Genomic DNA, 24740 nt, shown 5'->3' with positions numbered 1-24740 from the left:
CATCTCTGTATTTATACTTAGTGTCAAAGGTGAATGCAAGAGCCAGCAGTGTGCTAGATCTTAAAGAGAAGTGGGCTCTTCCATCACATGGTCGATGTGAGCCTCGTCACTGATTTCTCCAGAACATGCTGTTGAGATTCTGCTTCAAAATAATCCAGGGTGGGGATGTATAGCCACATCAGAATTGGCCATGAGTGAACACCTGCTGAAGGGGCTCATACATTTGTCTAGACTATCGCATATGCTTTTAAAATTCTATAACACTAAGGATTTTTACAAAAAGATAATTCTTAATAAATAATAAGTGGCCAGGCATGGTGGCTCACGCCTATAATTCTAGCACTTTGGGAGGCTAAGCAGGGTAGATCACAAGGTCAGGAGTTCAAGACCAGCCTGACCAACATGGTGAAACCCCATCTCTACTAAAAATGCAAAAATTAGCTGGGTGTGGTGGTGGGCGCCTGTAATCTCAGATACTTGGGAGGCTGAGGCAGAGAATTGCTTGAATCCGGGAGGCGGAAGTTGCAGTGAGCCAAGATCATGCCACTGCACTCCAGCCTGGGTGGCAGAGTAAGACTCTGTCTCAAAAAAAAAAAAAAAAAAAAAAAAAAACAGAAGAAAGAAAGAAAAAGGAAAGAAATGATAAGTGAGGAACAGCCAGCACATAACGCTGAATAAACAGAAGTGCCGGTCTCCAGTGAGGAAGGTTTGTGTGAGGCAGTTCATTTGTGCCATGCTGTGAATGTCACCTCCAAAACTTGACATTTAATTGCCATTGTGACAGTGTTAAGAGATGGGACCTTTACGAGATGATGAGGTCATGAGGGCTCCACCCTCACGAATGGATTCATGCCATTTCTGTGTTAGTTATCACAGGAGTTTGGCCCCCTTTTTCTCTCTCACACATGCACTTCCTCCCACATGATGCCCTTCTACCATGTTATGAGGAAGGAAGAAGGCCCTCGCTAGATCTTGAACTTCCCAGCCTCTAGAACCGTGAACCAAATATATTTCTCCTAGTTATAAATTACCCCATCTGTGGTATTTTGTTCCAGCAGCAGGAAACAGACTAAGACAGTTTGCACTGTTGGGACGGTAGTGAATGGTACCTCTCGTGCTTCTGAATGAGGTGGCTCAGCTGGGCTGCAGCAGTGCTCAGAAGGCCCTGCACACGGATCTCTGATGACTGTAGGTTCTGGACCAGATACTCCCTATGGCCAAATCTTTTACTCAGATGATACCTCTTATTAGCCTGGAAAAAGTCCATTAACTCTTCTACATTCTCCTGTCAATAAAAAAAATAATCAACAAAATATGCCTAATTAAAATTCAGAGCATAATCCTTTCTAGATGTTTAAAATATGATTTTTCCTTTTATAAGAAATACACGAGAAAAGAAACATGAGAATTAATACCTTTAACCTCCCTGCCTGCAACAAAGGCTTATGGGAAAATTACATACGAATAAGAAATGAGGGCTTTGAAAAATGCATTCTAGACCCTGATGGTAAAGAGTTATCAGAACAACTTTACTGCCCTACAGAACATTAATTTCACTCACTCAGCCATTCATCCTTCACCCATGCACACACTCCTCCCACCTGTGGAGTTCCCACAAGTGCTGAGCACCAGGATGAGGTGCTGAAGTTCTGGGATAAGTCAGCCATCAGCCCAACTCCAAGGAGCTCCCACCACCACAGAGGAGACAAGACCAGGATGAGCACAGAGAAAGCAAGAAGGTTTCTCCTCAGTACAAAATGAACAGGCCCCAAGCAAACACGGGTGAGTAATAACCTAGCTAATAGGAGGTACATTCTCCGGACCTGAGACTGGGCCAAGAGTGTTTCCTCGCTCATCTAACTTAACACAGTGAGACAGTATTATTATTCCCATTTCACAGACGAGGAAACTGAGTCCACATCAGACAACTGGTAAACGGCTGAGCAGGGATTTGAAGTCGGCAATCTAATTCCAGGACCTGTGTTCTAACATCACAATAGGCTGCTTCCAAAAACCCTGCTTTAACCAGAGGCATAGTAATAGTAATTAGACCAGGAACATCAGAAGAACTACCCCATGGACTGGCTTGGCTGTCTTTTCTCCATCTCTGGAAACATCACCCATACAACGGATAACCTAAAGAGTCAATGCTTTGTTCAATGGGGAACACGTGACGGCATGGCCGCTCTCCTTTCTACCATAACAGCTCCAAGTCTCAACACTTGCGAATTAGCACTATCCATTGGGTGAAAAGCTTTGTGGTCAGTCAGGTGTGGCTTCACACTAGCATCCCCCTAAGAGCCACTGGCACCAGAATCTATATAGTAGGAAGGTTGTGGCAATGTTCCTGTTCTCCACGGAACAGGATCCACGCGTGTTGATTGATGGGAGCCCATCCCATAAGGAAATTCAGAATGGGCATCCTGAAATACTCTCATAGCTCTGGTCCAAAAAGCTTGTGCAGTAGTACTGTGATCACCTGTGAAGTTACTTCATTTGGCATAATATCATTCACGACAGCATGCATTCTTTTTAACTTGACTGCTTTGGCATTGAGAGTCAGACACTGCTCACCATGAGAGTACAATCTGTGAATATCTAAGTAATGCCATAATGTCTGAATACCGAGCTATGAATACAACAGAATTTATGCTTTATGTATGCTCACTGAGGATTCAGTGGGAAAAACCTAGATTAAATGGAGTGGGGAGCTTGTTCTCTTTATGTCCTGGGTGCCTTCTGAGAGTGGGAGGCTTGTGACGATGACTTGATCTCCTCCTGGGACAGCCTGATGTCCCAGCCCTCATGCATTCAGCCTCGTGCTGGCTGCAAGTCCCCGGAGGATGGGCAGGGGCAGCCTTTGTCTTTGTCAGTGATAGGGTGAATGCTCAGGACCTGCTCACAGATGCAGGGATGGCCGCCCGTGCCCGCACCTCCTCTGGATGTTCCAGTTCATCTTTTGCCACTGTCTTAGCAATGGAGTAGCAGAGGCTGCTCGTAATCCCTGATTCACCCTAGGTGGACGTGGCTCATTCTGCTATGGGTAGAATCTGTCCTAGTGCAAGTAGGGAATTTCAAGGTGGGAAAATTAACCAGCAAGCCAACTTTCTGGAATGATTTTCACTTATAAAGATAAAACTGAAATAGCAGTGTCCACTACATCAGAAAAAGCATTGCTGAAGAACCACAGTTATGCACTCATGACTGTGAACACATTACTGGACTGAGGAACAAATCAACCCCTATGGACTTGAGTCTGCCGGATGATGCTTCAAGACCTCCAGCCAGCCAAAGGTACCTTTGCTGTTTTAGAAACAGGGCTTGGCTCAGAATCCGGAAGAGGCAGCCTGTCTAAAGAATGACATTTGCATTTGTCAAACATTTTATTAACAGTCAAGATAGAACATTCTGTAAAGTAAAATAAGAGTTTGTTCACAACCACCCTTACCATCAGCTAGAGCAAGCTATCAGCACCAGTGACAGCGCTGAAGCCAAACTACAAAGCATTCTTGTAAAGCAGTGATGTCACTCTGTGTGCCTGTGTGTGCACGCACTTGTGCATGTAAAACACCTCATGCATGCCTCCTAAGAAATTCCACAGTGATGCTGACAGTTTCAGATAGACGATTTTCATTACTGCCTAAGAAATTGTTCTGGTGGACTAAGAACATTCACACTCAAACTGACTTGCAAAAATACACAAATCCATCCAAGTATATCCAGGCAGATACTAAACCCCACATAAACATTGATACATGCACACATACATGCAGACCAGTGTGTGTGTGTGTTTATTTATTTATTTATTTGAGACAGGGTCTGGCTTTGTCACTCAGGCTGAAACGCAGTGGTGCTATCATGGCTCACTGCAGCCTCAACCTCCTGGACTCAAGCAATCCTCCCTTCTTGGCCTCCCAAAGTACTGGGAACCACCAGGCCTGTCCTATATTTATTTTCCACTGCTATACACATTAAACATACATTATGCCAAGCACTAACTTTCCATGAGTCAGCTCATCAAATTTGCATCACACCCTGGTGAGTGTGGGCATTCTTTTACACTCACCTTACAGGTGAGGAAACTAAGGCTCAAAGAAGTTAGGTAGCTTCTCAAGTTCATGCAGTAGACCAGTGGTGGAACTGAAATTTGAATCCCGATCAGCCTGAGGTCAAGGCCTGTACTCCAAGCCACCATTTGCCCTGCTTACTAGAAACCCACACACCAAGAGACAGAAAGAAGAGAAAGTTCACTAGTGCATAGTCCAAAGGAGAGGCAGGAGTGAACACTGAGAGAGGAGACATTTACTGAAACAATTCAGAAAGATTACTCTTCCACCACAGCCAGGCTGATTTGAGGCATTACCTGTATTTTAGAATAATTTTGCAGCAGCATTTTAGCCGCGTCTGGCTTCAATTCCCCTTTGAAAATAGCACTTTTTATCTGGGTAAAAAAGATACTGTGCAGTTCGTTTCTCTGGAAAACAGCCAGCTGCCTGTGAGCTTTGGCAAAGTCTTCTTCTTGTTGCAAAGCGAGAGACTTCCGTAAGTGCTCCTGTTCCAGGCCATGGAGGGTCCGCAGAAGGTTGCTGCACTCTACAGCAGACTGGAGAGAGGAGAGGCAGCGCATGAGAAACGGACACACTGAACATGCACCTACATGTGTATGCAATGTAATGTGTACAGGCACATATGCGCACACACAATGTGTACATGAACACACAGGTGCATGCATGTATGCATTACAATATACACACACATGCAACATGCACATACACAAGGCACAAGTCCATGTGCGCACACAGCATATACACACACAGCAAAAACAATGTGGACACACAGACATACACACAGTCCCAAGGTGACAATGGTGAGGTTACTAAGCCCTGTAATATGGTGTTCCAACCTGTCCTCCCCTGTTATCTAAATGTTTTCTAGAATAATCTCAAAACAGAATATTCACAGGGGTGGAAATTTGCAAATCAAACTGTTAGAAAACAGCCTGCAGGCTGGGCATGATGGCTCATGCCTATAATCGTAGCACTTCGGGAGGCCAAGGCAGGTGGATCACCTGAGGTCAGGAGTTCAAGACCAGCCTGACCAACATGGTGAAACCCCATCTCTACTAAAAATACAAAAATCAGCTGGGCATAGTTGTGCCTGCCTGTAATTCCAGCTACTCAGGAGGCTGAGGCAGGAGAATCGCTTGAACCTGGGAGGCGGAGGTTGCAGTGACCCGAGATCATGCCACTGCACTCCAGCCTGGGTGACAGAGCAAGACTCCATCTAAAAAAAAAAAAAAAGAAAGAAAAAAGAAAATAGCATGCTAAAAACGGAAATCAAGAACCACAGTTATGGACTCATAATGGAAATCTCTTAACTATCAATGGATGATGCTGTTAAACTCACAAGATTATTTCCCCTATCTTTCATTCTCAACTTCGCTAGAGAGAAAAATACCAGCAATCAGGCCCAAGTGGAGATCCTTTGGGTAAAGAGAAGCAAAAGAGGTGTTAAGAAATGGCTGCGTGGATGCCTGCATATTATGAGGTCCTGCATGCAGAAAGAAAGGAATCTCACCTCTGCTGAGCTCCTGATGCATTTTCATACAGCCTCCCACTAATTATCTCAGTAAGACTCATGCCCTCAGAGGGAGCTGTTCTTCACTTCACATGGGTAGGTAGGATTCTAGAATGGTCCCTGATTCCCAGCCCCCAGTATACATGCCACATAAATTCCCTCCCCTTGAATAAAAGGGGAGCATGGGACTTCTGATTAAGACACTCCTGTGATTAGTTTACATTATATGGCAAAGCTGAAGGCGTCTTGATGATGTAATTAAGGTCACTCACTAATCAGTTGACTTCGAATTAATCAAAAGGAAGACTATCCTGGATGGGCCTGACTTTATCAGGTGAGATTCCTTAAAAGAAGCACTGGCCTCTTCCTAAACAGAAAGACCCTCTCCTGCTGGCTTTGAAGAACCAAACAGCCATGCTGTAAACTGTCTATGCACAAGGGAAACTTCTAGGAGCTAAGGGCATCAGTCCTGTACCCACAAATAAGTGAATTCTGCAAACAGCTTGAATGAGCTTGGACCAGGACCCCAAGGTCCAGAGGAGAACGCAGCCCAGCTGAGACTTTGCTCACTAGCCTGCAACATCCTGAGCACAGGTCACAGGGAAGCTGTGCTCAGACTCCCGACCAAGGACACTGAGGCAATGTCACTAAATGTGTGTGGTTGGTTAGGCAGGATAGAAAGCTGATACACTCCACTTTATAGGAGAAGAAACAGAAGCTCAGAGAAGGTAAGAGCTTTCCCAGATTCTCACCCATGCTCAGCAGGGGAGGAAAGGCATTGAAAGCAGGTGTCCGGGCCCCAAGCTCTGAAACCACACAGGCAGTGACAGTGGAGCCTGTTGGTGAAGCGAAGGCAGGGAAGGCTCACGTGTGCAGGAGGCATGGGTACAGACATCCCAAATGGACAACAGAGGCCTGGCCTTGGGGAGCAGGCAGGTGTAGCATCATGGCAGAAGGGGCTCTGGTGCAGAGGGCAAGGGCCAGAGCTCCTTCAGGCTAAACAAGGTCAGAATGCTGTATCACCACCGGAATTCTCTGATTTCAGTAAATAGCATCACCAGCTCCCCAGTTTCCCAAGTCACAGACCTGCTCACCTCCACTTCCAATTACTCACAGAAGCTCATAAATGTGATATGTTCATTTCTAGCTTTCTCTGTCTCTCCAGCCCCTTTTACTAATTGTTTGTTCAGAATCTGGGCCAGAAAGAGAAGCATTATTTAGAGCCCTCCAAGGAATCCAAGGGGCAACACAGGGCAGCCCCTGCCCTCTGGGTGCTCCGGCAGAGCCTGGTGGATGACAGCAGTGGCCGCAGACTGGAAGTCAAAGCCTTCTATGTGCATCCTCTTGGCAACTCTGTCAGGATCCACGCCTATACTAACGGTTTGCCTTGCCCACCAAATAACAATTCAGTCTTTTAAAAAAGCTGATTTTATAAAAGGATTGGATTCAACATAATGAGTCACTCTATCCCAGAGAAATGGTATTCACAGCTGACTTGAGCTGAATCAAAGGATGCAACTCACCAACAACCAGGAGGGTGTCAGGACCCTGAGTCCGGGCACCGCAGGGGCATTCTGCTACGAATGACTAGCTGGTGCCCAGTTATGTCAGTTCATCCATCAAAGTGACCTTCTTTTTTTGACAGTATGGAATTTGACAAGTCCAAAACCTCAATTTATTTTTAATTAACAGAAATGAAATGTGGGGTAATTTCCATTTAGCTTCTCACAGACAAGACAAAAAGCACACACACACACAAATCCTAAAATAAAATATTTTGGCCCTTTTTAGAATTCTATCTTTGCTGAAGAATAAAGTATGAGGCAATGATGTGTTTGTGCCATAGTGAAAAACTCTCTATAATACATGTGGACAGGACTTCCATGCCCACTTCTAAAGGGAGTTCAGAGACTTGCAGAAATGAGTTTGACCCCTGACCTAGTTCAACCTCCTAAGGCGTAGATGAGAACAATAAGCCCTAAAGCAGGGGAGGTCATGTTTTCAAACAACTGGGGCTGCCTGGTGGGAGAGGCACTAGGGAGTACTGGGGACTGGGGCAAAGTGCAAAGAGCAGCCCTGCCTGTGGGGGCAGCCACCATTCCATCCAGAAGAGGGCTCTGCAGGAATACAGATTCAACACAGCTCAAGCTTCACATCCTTTAGCTGGAAATCTTATATGAGTTTATATTTTAAATATTGTCAACAAATGTGCTTTTTTTTTTTTTGAGATGGAGTCTCACTCTTTTGTCCAGGCTGGAGTGAAGTGGCATGATTTTGGCTCACTGCAACCTCCACGCCCCCGGGTTCAAGTGATTCTCCTGACTCGGCCTCCCAAGTAGCTGTGATTACAGGTGTCTGCCACCATGTCCAGCTAATTTTTGTGTTTTTAGTAGAGATGGGATTTCACCATGCTGGCCAGGCTGGTCTCAAACACCTGACCTCAAGTGATCCACCTGCTTCGGCCTCCCAAAGTGCTGGGATTACAGGCATGAGCCACTGAGCCTGGCCACAAATGTGCATTATAAAGGAATGTGAAAGTAATAATTGCTCACCCCCAACCCCTTATTGAACTTCTCAATAAAACAGACTTCAGGGAGATAAGCCACATGTATACTGTGCCTTCCAACACCTAGAAAAGCCACTGTCCCATGGAGGGAGTGGGGGGCATGCACCTTAAGGGAGGGTACAAAGGTTCCAGTGTGAGAAGCTCGGCCTGCATCAGGCTGGCTGGAGCAGCTGCTATGCATAATGTTGACTCCACAGCATCACAAAGTGAAATCCCACTCAAAAGTTCTGACTCCGCTGGCACACTCCCCATACTCAATTTAGCAAGACAGGCAAATTATAAAAATGTTTTATGAAAACAAATCCATCAAAAACTGTGAAAATGTCAGAATTCTTGTGCTGAAGGAGTCTCTTCCTTTAAGACAAAGACTCACACAGGGGTTAGAAAGCCTCAGGCAGCCCAGGGCAAGTCACCTGCTGGGCCTCCTCTTTCAGTGGCTGAAAAGCAGCAGGGAGGTCCTGGGTAGAGAAGAGGAAACCCAGAGGAAGGACCCAGCTCTGAACTGGCTGCAGGAAGCTGGGTTGCCAGTCACTTCCCCTACAGGATTTGGTTTGCCCATCTTCAAGCGGAAAGAGTTCACGTTCTCTGTTCTACGCCATGGGCATCTTTAAAAATTACACTCAGTTGCCAGGTGCAGTGGCTCATACCTGTAATCCCAGCACTTTGGGAGGCCGAGGCAGGCGGATCATACGGTCAGGAGTTTGAGACCAGCCTGACCAACATGGTGAAACCCCATCTCTACTAAAAATACAAAAATTAGCCGGGCATGGTGCTGCCCACCTGCAATCCCAGCCATTCCTGAGGCTGAGGCAGGAGAATCGCTTGAACCCGGGAGGCAGAGGTTACAGTGAGCCGACATTGTGCCACTGCACTCCAGCCTGGGTGACGACAGAGCGAGACTCCATCTCAAAAAAATAAAAATAAAAATTACACTCAGTTATGAATCATAGTAAGCACTTGTCCAGGGTTGATTCTGCGCCAAGCGATGGTTGAAGAAGTATATGAGAATTAACTTACTTATGCTCAAAACAGCCCTCTACAACCTCAGGAGTCACGATTCTCCCTGTCTTAAGGACGGGAAAAGGAGGCCCAGGGTGACTGGACAGTGTGCCTGCTGGAGGGAAGGAGTGAGGAAATAAACACAAGCAACCTGCCTCTGTGCCTGTATCCCCCAATCCTCTCCCCAAGGCTTCGCAATGGAGAAATGCTTTGAAAACTATAAGGCATTATACAGGCATTTAAATATCATCACGTGAACACATTTCAGCTCTACACTGATCACAGTCAGCTCTCTGTATCCGTGGGTTCCCCATCCACAGACATAACCACCTGCACGTCAAAAATTTATGTGTGTATTGAACATATACAGACTTTTTTCTTGTTGTTATTCCCTAAACAACATAGTACTATTGTTTATATAGCATTTATATCAACTATTTATATAAACTATAACGATGTAACATTTATATCATATTGGTATTATAAGTGATAGAGATGATTTAAAGTATACAGGAGCATATGTGTGGGTTATGTGCAAATACGACACCGTTTCATAAGAGAGACTTGAGAATTTGTGGATTTTGGTATCTGTGGGGGTGAGACGGTGGGGAGGGTCCCCGGAAGCAGTGCTTCATGGGTATGGAGGGAGGGGTGACTGGACTGTACTAAGCCTGACTCAGGAAAACTGAGACTGCTCCTTTTGCTTTTCTTTTTTAAAACTAATTCTTGGTGGAATAAGATGTCCACAATATTTTTATGTATTTTATTTAAAGATGACTACAACACATGTTAGATAATTATAAAGTAGCTGTGGTTTTGTGAGATGGAATCACTTGCATGGACTGGAAGGAAACCAGTTCTATTGACTTTTGCAGCTCACATACTATTTCTGGAAAGGTTGGTTCAAATAAGGCGGCTGCTGGTCTTAGGAAATCTAGAGTGACGGTGCCTGCCCACTGCACGCCGGCAGGTGAGGTGATGCGGGTGGGAGAGAGGTTGCAGAAAAGCGAGGACAGGGCAGGGTCAGGAAACCCTGAGGAGGAGAGGGACTGAGTGACAGACAGAAGCAGGGCACTTCCCAGCATCCTGTCCTCATGCTCTCCGCACAAAAAAGCATTGCCCCAGGCAGTCTTTTGGTAGCAGAGGCCCTGGAAACATTCTAGATGCCCACAGGATGGGTTCACATGGGGCGCCCAGCAGGGGGATGTAACCTCCACTGCAGGAGCGGGCAGTGTGCACGGTGGTTAGGGGTGTGCTGCTGGATGGGAGGCTGACCGTCCTCGGGCAGGTGAACCTTTCCAATCTGTTTCCTCACCTGCCAAAGTGAGATCCTCTCAGTCCCTACCTCACCAAGTTGTGAGCGCTAAGGAGACGGTCAATGGGATGTGCTTAGAACAATACTGCGCATGCTGAGGAAGAACAAGCTGTTACTGTTACACGTTGTACTTTTTAAGTATTTAATAAAATCAGCAAATGTGTATGCTGTAGTATAATGTGAAAATGAGAAATGTGTACAATTATACAAACTGCATAATCCTTACTGTGTAAAAATAGATGGATAAAGCAAAAGGCTAAAATGTATGTTGGAACCTGAGGGCAGGTGTGAAGGCCGCCTGAGCCATCTCTATAGCTCCAGGATTGGGATACAGTAGGAACTCAATAATGGGCCGAATGAGTGATCCTCTGCCATCGAGTGGTGGGATGGGCTTCCCTTTTTATTTTTATTTTTTCAGGGCTTTTTCTTTTTCAGCTTTGGATCTGAAATCAGATAGTCTTTCTGTAAAGGGCATATTTTAGACTCTGCCATCTGAGGTCTCTGTCACATATTCTTACTTTTATTTGTTTGATTTTAAAAATGCTTTAAAAATGCAAAAAACATTCTCAACTTGTGGGTCACACAAAAACAAGCTGGGCAAGATTGGGCTCATGGGTCCTTGTTTGCTGACTGCTGCCTTAAACTACTGTCCAAGCCTCTCTTGTTGAGCATGTATTATTTTTAAAGGTTAAAAAAAAAAATTGGCCAGGCATGGTGGCTCATGCCTGTAATCCCAACACTTTGGGAGGCCGAGGTGGGCAGATCACCTGAGGTCAGGAGTTTGAGACCACTGTGGCCAACATGGTGAAACCCGGTCTCTATTAAAAATACAAAAATTAGCCAGGCTTGGTGGCAGTGCCTGTAATCCCAGCTACTCAGGAGGCTGAGGCACGAGATTCACTTGAGCCCAGGAAGTGGAGGCTATAGTGAGCCAAGATTGCACCACTGCACTCCAGCCTGGGTGACAGAGTGAGACTCTGTCTCAAAAAACAACAACAAAAAAAATTGTAACAGATTTAGGAAAGAATCAAAAGAGAGATAATGGGATTGTTTAGGAGCTGACTCACTGAACAGTGCATTCAATGCATTCTTCCTAAGGGCCTGGCTCACGGATGTGTGATGTTGACCAACATAGTCACAGAGAAGGCATCAGAGGGCAGGGTTGGTGAGGGAGGTTGCAGTGGGCTGAATGGCGACACCCCCACCCCCAGCCGCCCAAAAAGGTATGTCTAGATCCTAACCCCAGGACCTTATTTTGAATAAGGGTCTTTGCACATGAAATTAATTTAAGATATTATGAGATTGTTCTGGATTATTTAGGTGGGACCTAAATTCAATGACAAATGGCCTTAAAGAGACAGGAGATGAGAGGGTTACCAGGGAAAAGGCCACAGGAAGGCAGAGCCGAGATTCCAGTGATGCAGCTTCAACCCAAGGGACACCTGGAGCCACCAGAAGCTGAGTCAAACATGGAAGGATCCTGCTGACAATGAGACTTTGGACTTCTGGCCTCCAGAACTACTACATAACGGAACACATTTCTGTTGTTTCAAGCCACCAAATTGGTGGTAATTTTTTATGGCAGCCACAGGAAACTAGGACAGGCGAGCCGAACAGTACACAAGCCACACCCTAAAATGGCATGGTCTGAAGGCAAGGGAGGCCCAGGAGCAAAGGAACAGGTGCAGGCAGGACAGTGAGGACCTTGCCCCTTTTCTTTACTGCTCAGCCCACGTCTGACCACAGATGACCATCTGTGAGTCATGAGCTGTCAACAAGAGAGCTGCTTACTTACTCCCAGGGGCATCGGTGGGTGGCCACGGTCTGTGGAAGGGAAGCTGAGTTCAGAAGCTTGTTCTTAGGTAGTCGGAAGCCCTCCCTAGGGTAGTAAATGTTCAGAACAGGATAGGCAGGCTCAGGTCACATGAATAAGCTGTCTCTTTTACAGAGGAAGACAGAAATCAGGTTTGACTTGGTACATTCAGGAAAAACTCCAGTTCTTTCAAGGCAGAAACTGACACAACTTTTGGAAAAAGAAGAGCTGATTTCTGAGCCATCTAGGCCAGCCCTGGGAAGGCCAACTGAGCGATGAGACCTCCAACCGAGCACTGTGTGCTGAGAACCTTCTGCAGCCCATGTGCACTGGGCAGCTGCTTTTTCTATACTGCTTCTCCCACCCACCCTGAGAGGTGGCTGCCATTAGACTTGCAGAGGCTAACTAAGGCCTTCAGGAGCAGAGCTGGAATGTACTAGACTGTGAGTCCAGGTTTTTCTGACTCCAAAGCTTGGCTATAGTCCAGAGGGGGACACATGCACTCTGACATCACAACTTTCTGTGGACCATGCCCTCTACAGACGTGTTCTGCTATGAATGAAGCCTTTCTTTCCCCATGAATTCCACAGCACTATGAACATATCGCTATTATAACATGACTCGATAATGTCTCATTTTTTATGTGTATAGATTTTTTGTAAGACTATGAACTTCTTGAATGGAAGCACCATGTCTCATTGTCCCCTATACCTTCACTGCTAGCCCAGTGCCTGAGAGACAATAAGTAATCAACACATTTTTGCTAAATGAATTCTGGATAGATGGATGGGTGATAATGGGCAGATAGGTGGATGGGTAGATGGGTGGATGCATAGGTGAATGGGTAAATGGATGAGTGGATGGGTAGATGGCTGGATGGAGGATGACTGGATGGTAGATGGATAGTTGGATGGGTGATGGGTGGCATGGATGGGAGGGTGAATAGATAAATGAGTAGGGGGATGAATGGATGAATAGATGGATGTGTAGATAGATAGATGGGTAGATGAGTGGGTAGATGGATAGATAGGTACACAGATGGATGGAGGAGTGGGTGGATGGATGAGTGTGTAGATGGGTGGATGGATAGATGATGATGGATGGACGGTGGGAATGGCTGGATGAATGAATGGAAGGATGGATAGATGAATGGGTGGATGGTTGGATGGGTGATGCACAGATGGATGGAGGAGGCAAATAGACAAATGAGTGGGTAGATGGATAAATGACAAATCCCTGAGAGAAAGGGAAGAGGCAAGTGAACACCTTCCCTTCAGACCTGCCTTACCCTCTCACTAGCACGTTTCAGCAACTCTTCTGCTTCCTCCATTGCCATCATCTCTCTCTGGTACTGGTTTTCCATCTTCTTTCTTGTTTCCAGGTCGCATTCAGCTGCCAATGCCACCATCTTCCGATCGTACTCCTCTTGTATTTCATTGTCCAGCAACAGAAACTGCTTTTTGAAAACAGCGCTCATTTTTCTCTCTACTTGGGGTGAGAGGTGGCCGCTGCTGGTGAGATTTTTCAGTAGAAGGGCAATGATGTCCTTGCTGATTTGTGTTCGACAAGCCTCTAGATCCGCATCTGCTCGATTCAGGGTTGCAATCTCCAACCTAAGAAACACAAAAGTCAAAAGAATTCTATTACATGAAATTGCAACAGAAATCAGACTTTTCAAGCTCTGAGGTTTTAAATTATGTGTAGGCAAGGGCTTTCTTCCTTTTCCTTTTCTTCCTTTCCCCGCTCCCGTCTGCGTCACACAGATACTGAAGACCATTCACTAAATTAGCTGACTCTTACTTAGTAAATTTGTAAGCTACCACACGACGTACAAAAGGGAACAGAATCAATTTAAGACATGTCTTTGTCAACAAGTAACAAGTCAACACAACGAGGAAACCAAGGGAACATCGGATAGCTAATATATTTGGAGGATTTAAAAACAAAGTTTATTTTACTTTTCTTTCCATTAAAAACTAATTTATGGACATGACTACTAAACATAATGTCATATCCTGGATGGATTCCTGGGGCAGAGAAAAGGACATCAGATTAAAAACTACGAACATCTAAATAAAGCATGGACTTTGAGAACAACTGACACATGACCACACTATCAATATTGGGTTGTTAATTTTAACAAATGTAACATACTAATAGAAAATGTTAATAATAGGGGAACCTGGGTGCAGGATATATAGGAATTATCTGTATTATTTTCTCAATTTTTCTGTAACTCTAAAACTGCTCTAAAAATAAAGTCTACTTGAAAATATGTCTGAGGTAGTTAACAGAGTCACAGTGTTTTGAAACCTGACTGGTGGTAGTGGCAGAACTGTATATACTTCCAGTAACACATCAGACTGTACTCTTAAAATGTGTGAATTTTATGATATGTTAATCATACCTCTATAAAGCTAAAAAAATAAAGCTATATAGGGAAAAAATTAATTTACGTTCATGGTAAAAATACATCTGGAAAACAAAGATGAATAAAAAAAAGAATTCATTCACTGTGAATCCATTATTCAGTCAGAACTAATGAAGGCATTTTGTTATTTTATTTTATTTTACTTTAGGTTCTGGGATACATGTGCTGAACGTGCAGGTTTGTTACATAGGTTTACATGTGCCATGATGGTTTGCTGCACCCATCAACCCATCATCTAGGTTTTAAGCCCCGCATGCATTAGCTCTTTGTCCTAATGCTCTCCCTCTCCTTTCCACCCACTCCCCGACAGGCCCAGGTGTGTGAGGTTCCCCTCCCTGTGTCCCTGTGTTCTCATTGTTCACTCCCACTTATGACTGGGAGCATGCGGTGTTTGGTTTTCTGTTGTGTCAGTTTCCTGAGGATGAGGGTTTCCAGCTTCATCCATGTCCCTGCAAAGGACATGAACTCCTCCTTTTTACGGCTGCATGGTATTCCATAGTGTATATGTACCGTATTTTCTTCAACTAGTCTATTGTTGATGGGCATTTGGGTTGGTTCCAAGTCTTTGCTATTGTACATAGTGCTGCATGCCTTTATAGTAGAAGGTCATCATTCAATTAGAACTAATGAAGGCAATTTGTTACATTTCTTCCAGCCTTTTTTTCTATGCATATTCTTTCTATAAATGTCTGCTATTTACATAGAGTATGCAAGTACAATTTTATCCACCTTTTTTTCCCAATTAACATTGTTACAGGTATCTTCCAGTGGTATTTAAAAACCAAACGCTTCTTTATAAGGGTTGCAAAGTATTTTATCATGTGATACACCACCATTCTTCTATTGTTGCACATTTGGATTATTTGCAAATTGCAAAATCTAAAATAAATCACTTTGTACAAAGCTCTTGGTATTCACAATAATTTCCTCAGCACAGATTCCCATGAGAGGAATCACTGGGTCAGATGTCAGTGACATCCGTAAGTCTCCTGGCACATCTAGACAAACTGCCTTCCAGAAGAGACCCCCAGCCATACATCAGGCTCCCCACACACAGCCCCACCATCCACCATGTCAAACACCTTTGATAATCTGATTTTGGTGTATGATTGTAAAAATACAAGGGTTTTAAGAAAACTATTATAAAATTTGCAAGGCCTTCTAAGTACATGACTTCCATATTAACTATGTTCAAAAACTGTCAATATTGACAAATCTTGTTTCTCTACTGCTTTAATGTTTGAGCAATTTAAAGCAAATTTCAGATCTGTCATTTTACGTCACCACGCATCTTTAACTCTCAAGGAGACATAAGTAGACAGACTGATCAAAAGACAGCTGTGTGCACATCTACCTATCAAGTAACTTGTCCACATGAATATGTACATGCGTATCTACCTTACCTAACCTTGTTGCTAAAGGGTAGTAAAATATACTACCTCCAAAATGTGCTTCTGGGATACTGACTATTTTCAGTTAAAGACACCTCAAAAAACAAACAAACTAGTAACTATCAGATCACTCTGACCTTCATCCTGTTTCTTTTTTTTAAATATATATACTTTAAGTTCTCGGGTACATGTGCAGATCTTGCAGGATTGTTACATAGGTATACACATGCCATGGTGGTTTGCTGCATCCATCCCCCGTCATCAACATTAAGTATTTCTTCTAATGTTATCCCTCCCCAATCCCCTCACCCCCGGCTGTCCCTCCCCTAGTCCCCTACCCGGTAACAGGCCCCAGTGTGTGATGCTCCCCTCCCTGTGTCCATGTGTTCTCATTGTTCAACACCCACTTATGAGTGAGAACATGCGGTGTTTGGTTTTCTGTTCTTGTGTCAGTTTGCTGAGAATGATGGTTTCCACCTTCATCCATGTCTCTGCAAAGGACATGAACTCATCCTTTTTTATGGCTGCATAGTGAAATGGCAACCAACAGAATGGAACAAATTTTTGCAATCTACCCGTCTGACAAGGGCTAACATCCAGAATCTACAAAGAACTAAAGCAGATTTACAAGAAAAAAACAACCCCATCAAAATGGGTGAAGGATATGAACAGACACCTTTCAAAAGAAATTTATGCAGCCAACAAACATATGAAAAAAAGCTCATCATCACTGGTCATTAGAGAAATGCAAATCAAAACCACATTGAGATACCACTTCACGCCAGTTAGAATGGGGATCATTAAAAAATCTGGAGACAACAGATGCTGGAATGTGGAGAAATAGGAACACTTTTACACTGTTGATAGGAATGTCAATTAGTTCAACCACTGTGGAAGACAGTGTGGTGATTCCTCGGATCTAGAAATAAAAATACCATTTGACCCAGCAATTCCATTTCTGGGTGTATACCCAAAGGATTATAAATCGTTCTATTATAAAGACACATGCACACGTATGTTTATTGTGGCACTGTTTACAATAGCAAAGACTTGGAACCAATGCAAATGCCTATCGATGACAGACTGGATAAAGAAAATGTGGCGCATATACACCATGGAATACTATGCATCCTGTTTCTTAAAAGCGGAGGTGTGACATTCCAATGTGAAGGAGGCCATCCCTATAGTGGAAGGAAAACAACATTCTTACCATCAAGGAAAAATTGAGACCAAGATAATCCTATAAAAATAGACCTTGTTTAAATAATTCTTATCCTTCTTTAGCCTCACCACATAATTTAGTTGCTTTTTCACAACTTGCTATTCTTTGTCCAACTCAGCATATTACTATTCACCTCTAACCGCGTCGTCGGGTCTTCATTTTCTTACGTGGGCTCCAGTGTCAAGTCAAACTTGTATTAAATTTGCTTGTTGTTTTCCTGTTAAGCTATCTTAAGTCAATTTAATTCTCAGGCCCAGATGGGACCCCTAAGAGGGCAGAGGTAGAGTTTGACTCCCTACACTACCATTATTATATTAAAAATATTTGAAACAGCCTGGGTGCAGTGCTCATACCTGTAATCCCAGCACTTTGGGAGGCCAAGGTGGGTGGATCACTTGAGGCCAGGAGTTTGAGACCCGCCTGGCCAATGTGGTGAAACCCTATCTCCACTAAAAATATAAAAGGTAGCCAGGTGTGGTAGCAGGCATCTATAATCCGAGCTACTTGGGTGACTGAGGCATGAGAATTACTTGAACCCGGGAGGCGGAAGTTGCAGTGAGCCAAGATTATGTCACTGCACTCCAGCCTGGGCAACAGGACAAGATTGTCTCCAAATGCCTTGGCATACAACTTAAAAAGGACATGAAGGACCTCTTCAAGGAGAACTACAAACCACTGCTCAAGGAAATAAGGGAAGACAGAAATAGATGGAAAAACATTCTATGCTCATGGTTAGGAAGAATCAACATTGTGAAAATGGCTATACTACCCAAAGTAGTTTATAGATTCGATGGCTTCCCCATCAAGCTATCATTGACCTTCTTCACATAACTGAACAAAACCACCTTAAACTTCATATGGAATCAAAAAAGAGCCCACATAGCCAACATAATCGTAAGCAAAAAGAACGAAGCTGGAGGTTTCATGCTATCTGACTTCAAACTATACTACAAGGCTACAGTAATCAAAACAGCATGGTACTGGTACCAAAACAGAGATACAGACCAATGGACCAGAACAGAGGCCTCAGAAGTAATGCCACACATCTACAACCATCTGATCTTTGACAAACTGGACAAAAACAAGCAATGGGGAAAGGATTCCCTGTTTAATAAATGGTGTTGGGAAAACTGGCTAGCCATGTGCAGAAAGCTGAAACTGGATCCCTTCCTTACACCTTATACAAAAATTAACTCCCGATGGATTAAAGATTTAAACGTAAGAGCTAACACCATAAAAAACCTAGAAGAAAACCTAGGCAATACCATTCAGGACATAGGCACAGGCAAGGATTTCATGAATAAAACATCAAAAGCAATGACAACAAAAGCCAAAATAGACAAGTGGGATCTAATTAAACTTAAGAGCTTCTGCATAGCAAAAGAAACAATCATTAGAGTGAACTGACAACCAACAGAACGGGAAAAAATTTTTGCAATCTACCCATCTGACAAAAGGCTAATATCCAGAATTTACAAAGAACTTATACAAATTTGCAAGAAAAAAAACAAACAACTCCATCAAAAAGTGGGTGAAGGATATGAACAGACACTTTTCAAAAGAAGACATTTATGTGGCCAACAAACATGAAAAAAACGTCATCATCACTGGTCATTAAAGAAATGAAAATCAAAAACCACATTGAGATACCATCTCATGCCAGTTAGAATGGTTATCATTAAATATCTGGAGACAACAGATGCTGGAGAGGATGTGGAGAAATAGGAACACTCTTACATTGTTGGTGGGACTGTAAATCAGTTCAACCATTGTGGAAGACAGTGTGGTGATTCCTCAAGGATCCAGAAATAGAAATGCCATTTGACCCAGCAATCCCATTTCTGGGTACATACCCAAAGGATTATAAATCGTTCCTTTATAAAGACACATGCACACGTATGTTCACTGAGGCACTGTTTACAATAGCAAAGACTTGGAACCAACCCAAATGCCCATCAATAATAGACTAGTTAAATAAAATATGGCACATATACACCATGGAATACTATGCAGCCATAAAAAGGGATGAGTTCATGTTCTTTGCAGTGACATGAATGTAGCTGGAAACCATCATTCTCAGCAAACTGACACAAGAACAGAAAACCAAACACCACATGTTCTCTCTCATAAGTGGGTGTTGAACAATGAGAACACATGGACACAAGGAGGGGAACATCACACACTGGATTCTGGTGGGAGTGGGGGCCTGGGGAGGGATAGCAGGGAGTGGGGAGATTGGGGAGGGATAACATTAGGAGAAATACCTAATGTAGGTGACAGGGGGATGGAGGCAACAAACCAGCATGGCATGTGTATACCTATGTAACAACCCTGCAAGATCTGCACGTGTACCCCAGAACTTAAAGTGTAATCAAAAAACCAAAAAATTAAAACAATCCCAATAATTAGTAATGTCTAGTTATCTGTCATTATTCAGATTACTTCAAGTGTCTCAAAATGTCTTTTTACAATTGAACATTTAATTTAAGAACCAAACAAAATCCCATAATGCCAGTTAAGTTCCCTTTAGTCCAGAGCATTCCGGCCTTCCATCTTTCCTTCTACGGCATTGATGTGTTGCAGAAGTCAGGCCACCATCCTGTAGAATGTCTCACATTCTGGATTTGGCTAATTGCTTCCATGGGTGTCACCATACCTCTCTCTATCCTCTGTCTTTCCTGTAAACTAACAGTTATATCTAAAATCTTCATTCAATTTGTTTTCCTTCGTTTTTTGAGTGGCTTTTAAAAATCGAGACAAAATATACATATACAATTTACCATCTTTTAAGTGTGCATTTCAGTGGTAATGAACATCTTGCATTTACATTCTTGTTTTCCTTCATCTACATCTACCCCTTCCCATTCCTGGGCTCCAGTAACCACTATTCTATTCTGTATCTTCACCAGGTCCACTTTTTTAGCTCTCACATATGACTGAGAATGTGTGATATTTGTCTTTCTGTGCCTGGCTTATTTAATCTAACATGATGACCTCTAAGTCCATCCATGTTGCTTCAAATGACAGGAATCTGTTCTTTGTTATGGTTGAAAAACATTCCATTGTGTATTTACTACATATTTTCTTTATTCATCTGTTGATGGGCACTTAGGTTGATTTCATATTTTGGCTGTTGTAAATAGTGCTGTGATACCCATGAGAATGCAGATATCTCTTTGATATATTTATTTCCTTTCTTTTGGATATACACCCAGTAGTGGAATGGCTGGATCATACGTTGCTTCTATTTTTAGTACTTGAGGATCCCCCGTAGTGGTACTATATTAGTATTATGTGCTTCCTTTATGTCCATACTGTAGGGTAAGGCTAGGACGAATCCACAGATTCAAGTCGTGCCAACATGATCCCTGCATTATAATATTTCCCATCAACCATTCATCTAATGATTATAACATCCATTTCCTTTTTTTTTTAAGTTCAGAGGTACATGTGCAGGTTTTTTATACAGGTAAACTTGTATCATAGGGGTTTGTTGTACAGATTATTTTGTCATGCGGGTATTAAGCCTAGTACCCATTTGTTATTTTTCCTGATCCTCTCCTTCCTCCCACCTTCCACCCTCTGACAGGCCCCAGTGTCTGTTGTTCCCCTCCATGTGTCCATGTGTTCTCATTATTTAGCTCCCACTTATAAGTGAGAATATGATTTGGTTTTCTGTTACTGAGTTAAGTTTGCTAAGGATAATGGCCTTCGGCTCCATCCAAGTTCCTGTGAAGGACATGATCTCATTCTTTTTTATGGCTGCATAGTATTCCATGGTGTATGTGTACCACATTTTCCTTATCCAGTCTACCATTGATGGGCATTTAGGTGGATTCCATGTCTTTGCTATTGTGAATAGTGCTGCAATAAACATAGATGTGCATGTGTCTTTATGACAGAACAATTTATATTCTTCTGAGTATATACTCAGTAATGGGATTGCTGGGTTGAATGGTAGTTCTGTTTTTAGGTCTTTGAGAAATTGCCACACTGTTTTCCACAACGGTTAAACTAGTTTATATTCCCATCAACAGTGTATAAGCATTCGTTTTTCTCCGCAACCTCATAAACGCCTGTTATTTTTTTAAATTGTTTATTTTTTGAGACAGAGTCTCACTCTGTTGCCCAGGCTGGAGTGCAGTGGTGCCATCTTGGCTCACTACAATCTCCACTTCCCAGGTTCAAGTGATTCTCCTACCTCAGCCTCCCAAGTAGCTGGGATTACAGGTGTGCGTCACCATGTGTGGCTAATTTTGTATTTTTAGTACAGACAAGGTTTCATCATGTTGGTCAGGCTGGTCTCGAACTCCTGACCTCAAGTGATTCACCCGCCTTGGCCTCCCAAAATGCTGGGATTACAGGTGTAAGCCACTGCCCCTGGCCTATTTTTTGACTTTTAAGTAACAGCCATTCTGACTGGTATGAAGTGGTATCTCATTGTGGTTTTGATTTGTGTTTCTCCAATGATCAGTGATATTGAGCTTTTTTTCATATGTTTGTTAGCTGCATGTATGTCTTCTTATGAAAAGTGTCTATTCATGTCCCTTGTCTGCTTTTTAATGGGATTGTCTTTTTCCTGTAAATTTCTAATGGTTACCTAGATCCATGATTTCATCAGGGATTTAAAAAGCCAATTGTCTAATTCTATCTTCTGCATTTTTAAGCTGAAATTCTTCAAAAATAACTTTCATCAACAATTCTGTTACTCTGACATAAAGTTCACAGAGATCTATAATTATTTCTCTGGTATTTTATCAATTTTCTAATTAAAGAGTTGGTGTCACGACAACCTTCAATGGTGAATAATTAGTTTGGGTTTGTTTATCAGCTTGTTTTGTTATGTTTTAGCATGAGGACAAAGGTTTATGAAACTTTTCTCAGCTTTCTGAGGATCTGAGCTTTAGTTAACTCTTACCCAGAAACTTACTAAGAGGAATAATATCAAATAGGTTACCAGGCAACATGGCTTATGGTAAAAATAGTGCCAGATTGATAAATTACATATGGATGAGAAGACTGGTAAATACACTAATTACCTAACAGGGATGCCATATTTTGTACTTTCCTGAGGGAGGTGACTCTTGGAACTGGGCAGAGCTCTTGCAGGAACCTTGGAAGTGATATCTGTGAGTTGTTACAAGAGAGATTGCCACCTGTGGGGAAGGAATATTTTAAGCCAGAAACACTCCTGCACCTGCTTGATGCAGACTGCATCTCCTCGCAACTGACCTGTGTCACCAGCGAGGAAAATGCCCCCCAAATAGTTGTGTAGGCTGCTGTGCGAACTGCGGTGAGGATACCCACAAGGGAATAATGCTGTCCTCACAGCAAGCCGTGTTGCAGCCCCTCACACCTTCTGAGTAGATGGGGCCACATGTGCCCTGAGAGTCCAGATGTTTAGCCGAACCCAGGAGGAGCCCCTGCCTCTGCATAGTACCACTATGAAATTGAAGATTTTTATGTATTTGGTGGGTTTTGATCAACTGCAGTCATTATTCTTTTGGATGCTCAAATTTTACTATCTTAGATTAAAATAGCTTCCATCCCCTTAAGACACAACTTAGCCTAGTTTGAAACAACAGCTCATTCATTTGCTTCTTTCATTTTCTCCGGAAGTGCTTATTGAACATGTGCCTATGCAACCAGTGCTTCGCAGGTTACAAAGCAAGAAAGTAACACAGGAGCTGCCTCAAGGCAGTGTGTGTGTGGCTAAATGTCAAATGAACTAAACAAACAATGCTATACAAGCTCAGAAAACAAAATCCCTTCTCGACTCTGAGACAGACAGAATGGATTTCACACCTTAACCGAAGCCTTAATAGGCAGGGAGGACTGTGCCCTCCCTAAAGACATTCACAGCCTAATTCCCAGATCTGCAAACACGTAAGGTTTTGTGGCGAAGGAGAACTAAGGCTACTCATCAACTGACCTTAATATTGAGATCAAGAACAAGGGCTTTGAAAATTGGAAAAGAGTGCTGGGCATGGCGGCTCACGCCTATTATCCCAGCACTTTGGGAGGTCAAGGCAGGTAAATCATGAGGTCAGGAGTTGGAAACCAGCCTGGCCAAGATGATGAAACCTCCTCTCCTCTAAAAAAATAGAAATAAAAATAAAAATAAAAAATAAATTAGCCAGATGAAGTGGCAGGCTCCTGTAATTCCAGCTACTTGGGAGGCTGAAGCAGGAGGATCCCTTGAACCCAGGAGGCGGAGGTTGCAGTGAGCCAAGATTGTGCCACCACACTCCATCCTAGGCGACAGAGTGATACTCTGGCTGAATCACAACAACAAAAAAATTGGAAAAGGGAGGCAGAAGAGGGGTCAGAGTCAGAGAATGTCATGTGGTGAAGAAAGCAGACAATCAGCTTTGGAAACAGAGGAAGGGGTCCCAAGTCAGTGAATGGAAGCAGCCTCAAGAAGCCAGAAAAGGCCAGGAAGTGAACCTCCCCTAAAGCTGACATCTTTTTTAAAAATTGACACGTAACAGATGTACACATTTTCTGGGCCCATGTGATAATTTAATACATTCATATAATGTGCAAAGATTTAATCAGGTTAATTGGGATAGCCATCACCTTAAATATTTGTCTTTTCTTGATGCTAGAAACATTAGAATTCTTCCTTTCTAGCTATTCTGAAATGTGCAATAGATTAACGTAAACAATAGCACCCCACTATCTATGCAGAGCTGACATCATGATTTTTTACCTGGTCAGACCTGTATCGGACTTTGACCTCCAGAACTCTAAGATAATACATTCATATTGGGGTAAGCCACAGTTTGTGGTAATTTGTTACAGATGAACAGGAATCTAACACACCTTACTTGACCACCTTGTCCATCATTCATTCATTAAGTTACATGAGCAAATGTTGTAGCTGCTTGTGTGGGGGAAAGGGCAGGTGCTGTACCAGGTGCTTTACCGATGGTTTGCTGTGAAAGCACTTGCTAGCTAAGGGACCTGGGTAGGGAACTCCATTTCCACATTAGCACAATGAGGACCACCCTTATAGGCTGTTGTTCAGGGTTAAAGAAGAGCCCAGGCCTGGTGGTTTGTGCCTAGAATCCCAGCACTTTGGGAGGCCGAGGCGGGTGGATCACAAGGTCAGGAGTTCAAGACCAGCCTGGCCAACATAGCAAAACCCTCGTCTCTACTACAAATACAAAAAATTAGCCCAGTGTAGTAGCAGGCACCTGTAATCCCAGCTACTTGGGAGGCTGAGGCAGGAGAATCACTTGAACTTGGGAGGCGGAGGTTGCAGTGAACCGAGATCACGCCACTGCACTCCAGCCTGGGTGACAGTGACAGACTCCGCCTCAAAAAAGAGAAAGAAAGAAAAGAACAAAGAAGAGAAGACACAGAAGGCACACAGCACAGCCGGGCATTTTGTTGGTTCCAAATAATAGTAGTTTCCTCATTC

At 43.3% G+C, this 24740-nt stretch overlaps 1 protein-coding gene across 2 annotated transcripts in view; it reads right to left on the bottom strand.

Moving 5' to 3' along the window:
• The window catches only part of EVC2 (EvC ciliary complex subunit 2), a 165974-nt gene that overhangs the window by 78116 nt on the left and 63118 nt on the right, over positions 1-24740 (bottom strand). For both annotated transcript variants that reach the window (XM_064365631.1, XM_021669401.2), the window contains exons 10-12: positions 13559-13883; positions 4364-4603; positions 1110-1285 (exon numbers count right to left, since the gene is read on the bottom strand). In XM_064365631.1, the coding sequence (XP_064221701.1) occupies positions 1110-1285; positions 4364-4603; positions 13559-13883 (741 nt within the window). The remainder of the gene's footprint in view (positions 1-1109; positions 1286-4363; positions 4604-13558; positions 13884-24740) is intronic.

The sequence above is a fragment of the Aotus nancymaae genome, unplaced genomic scaffold (genome assembly GCF_030222135.1).
Source record: "Aotus nancymaae isolate 86718 unplaced genomic scaffold, 86718_ANA_hifiasm-v0.15.2.pri h1tg000006l, whole genome shotgun sequence".
Taxonomy (NCBI): domain Eukaryota; kingdom Metazoa; phylum Chordata; class Mammalia; order Primates; family Aotidae; genus Aotus; species Aotus nancymaae.
Note: the sequence above shows the minus strand (reverse complement) of the source record. Positions and strands in the feature narration are given on the sequence as shown.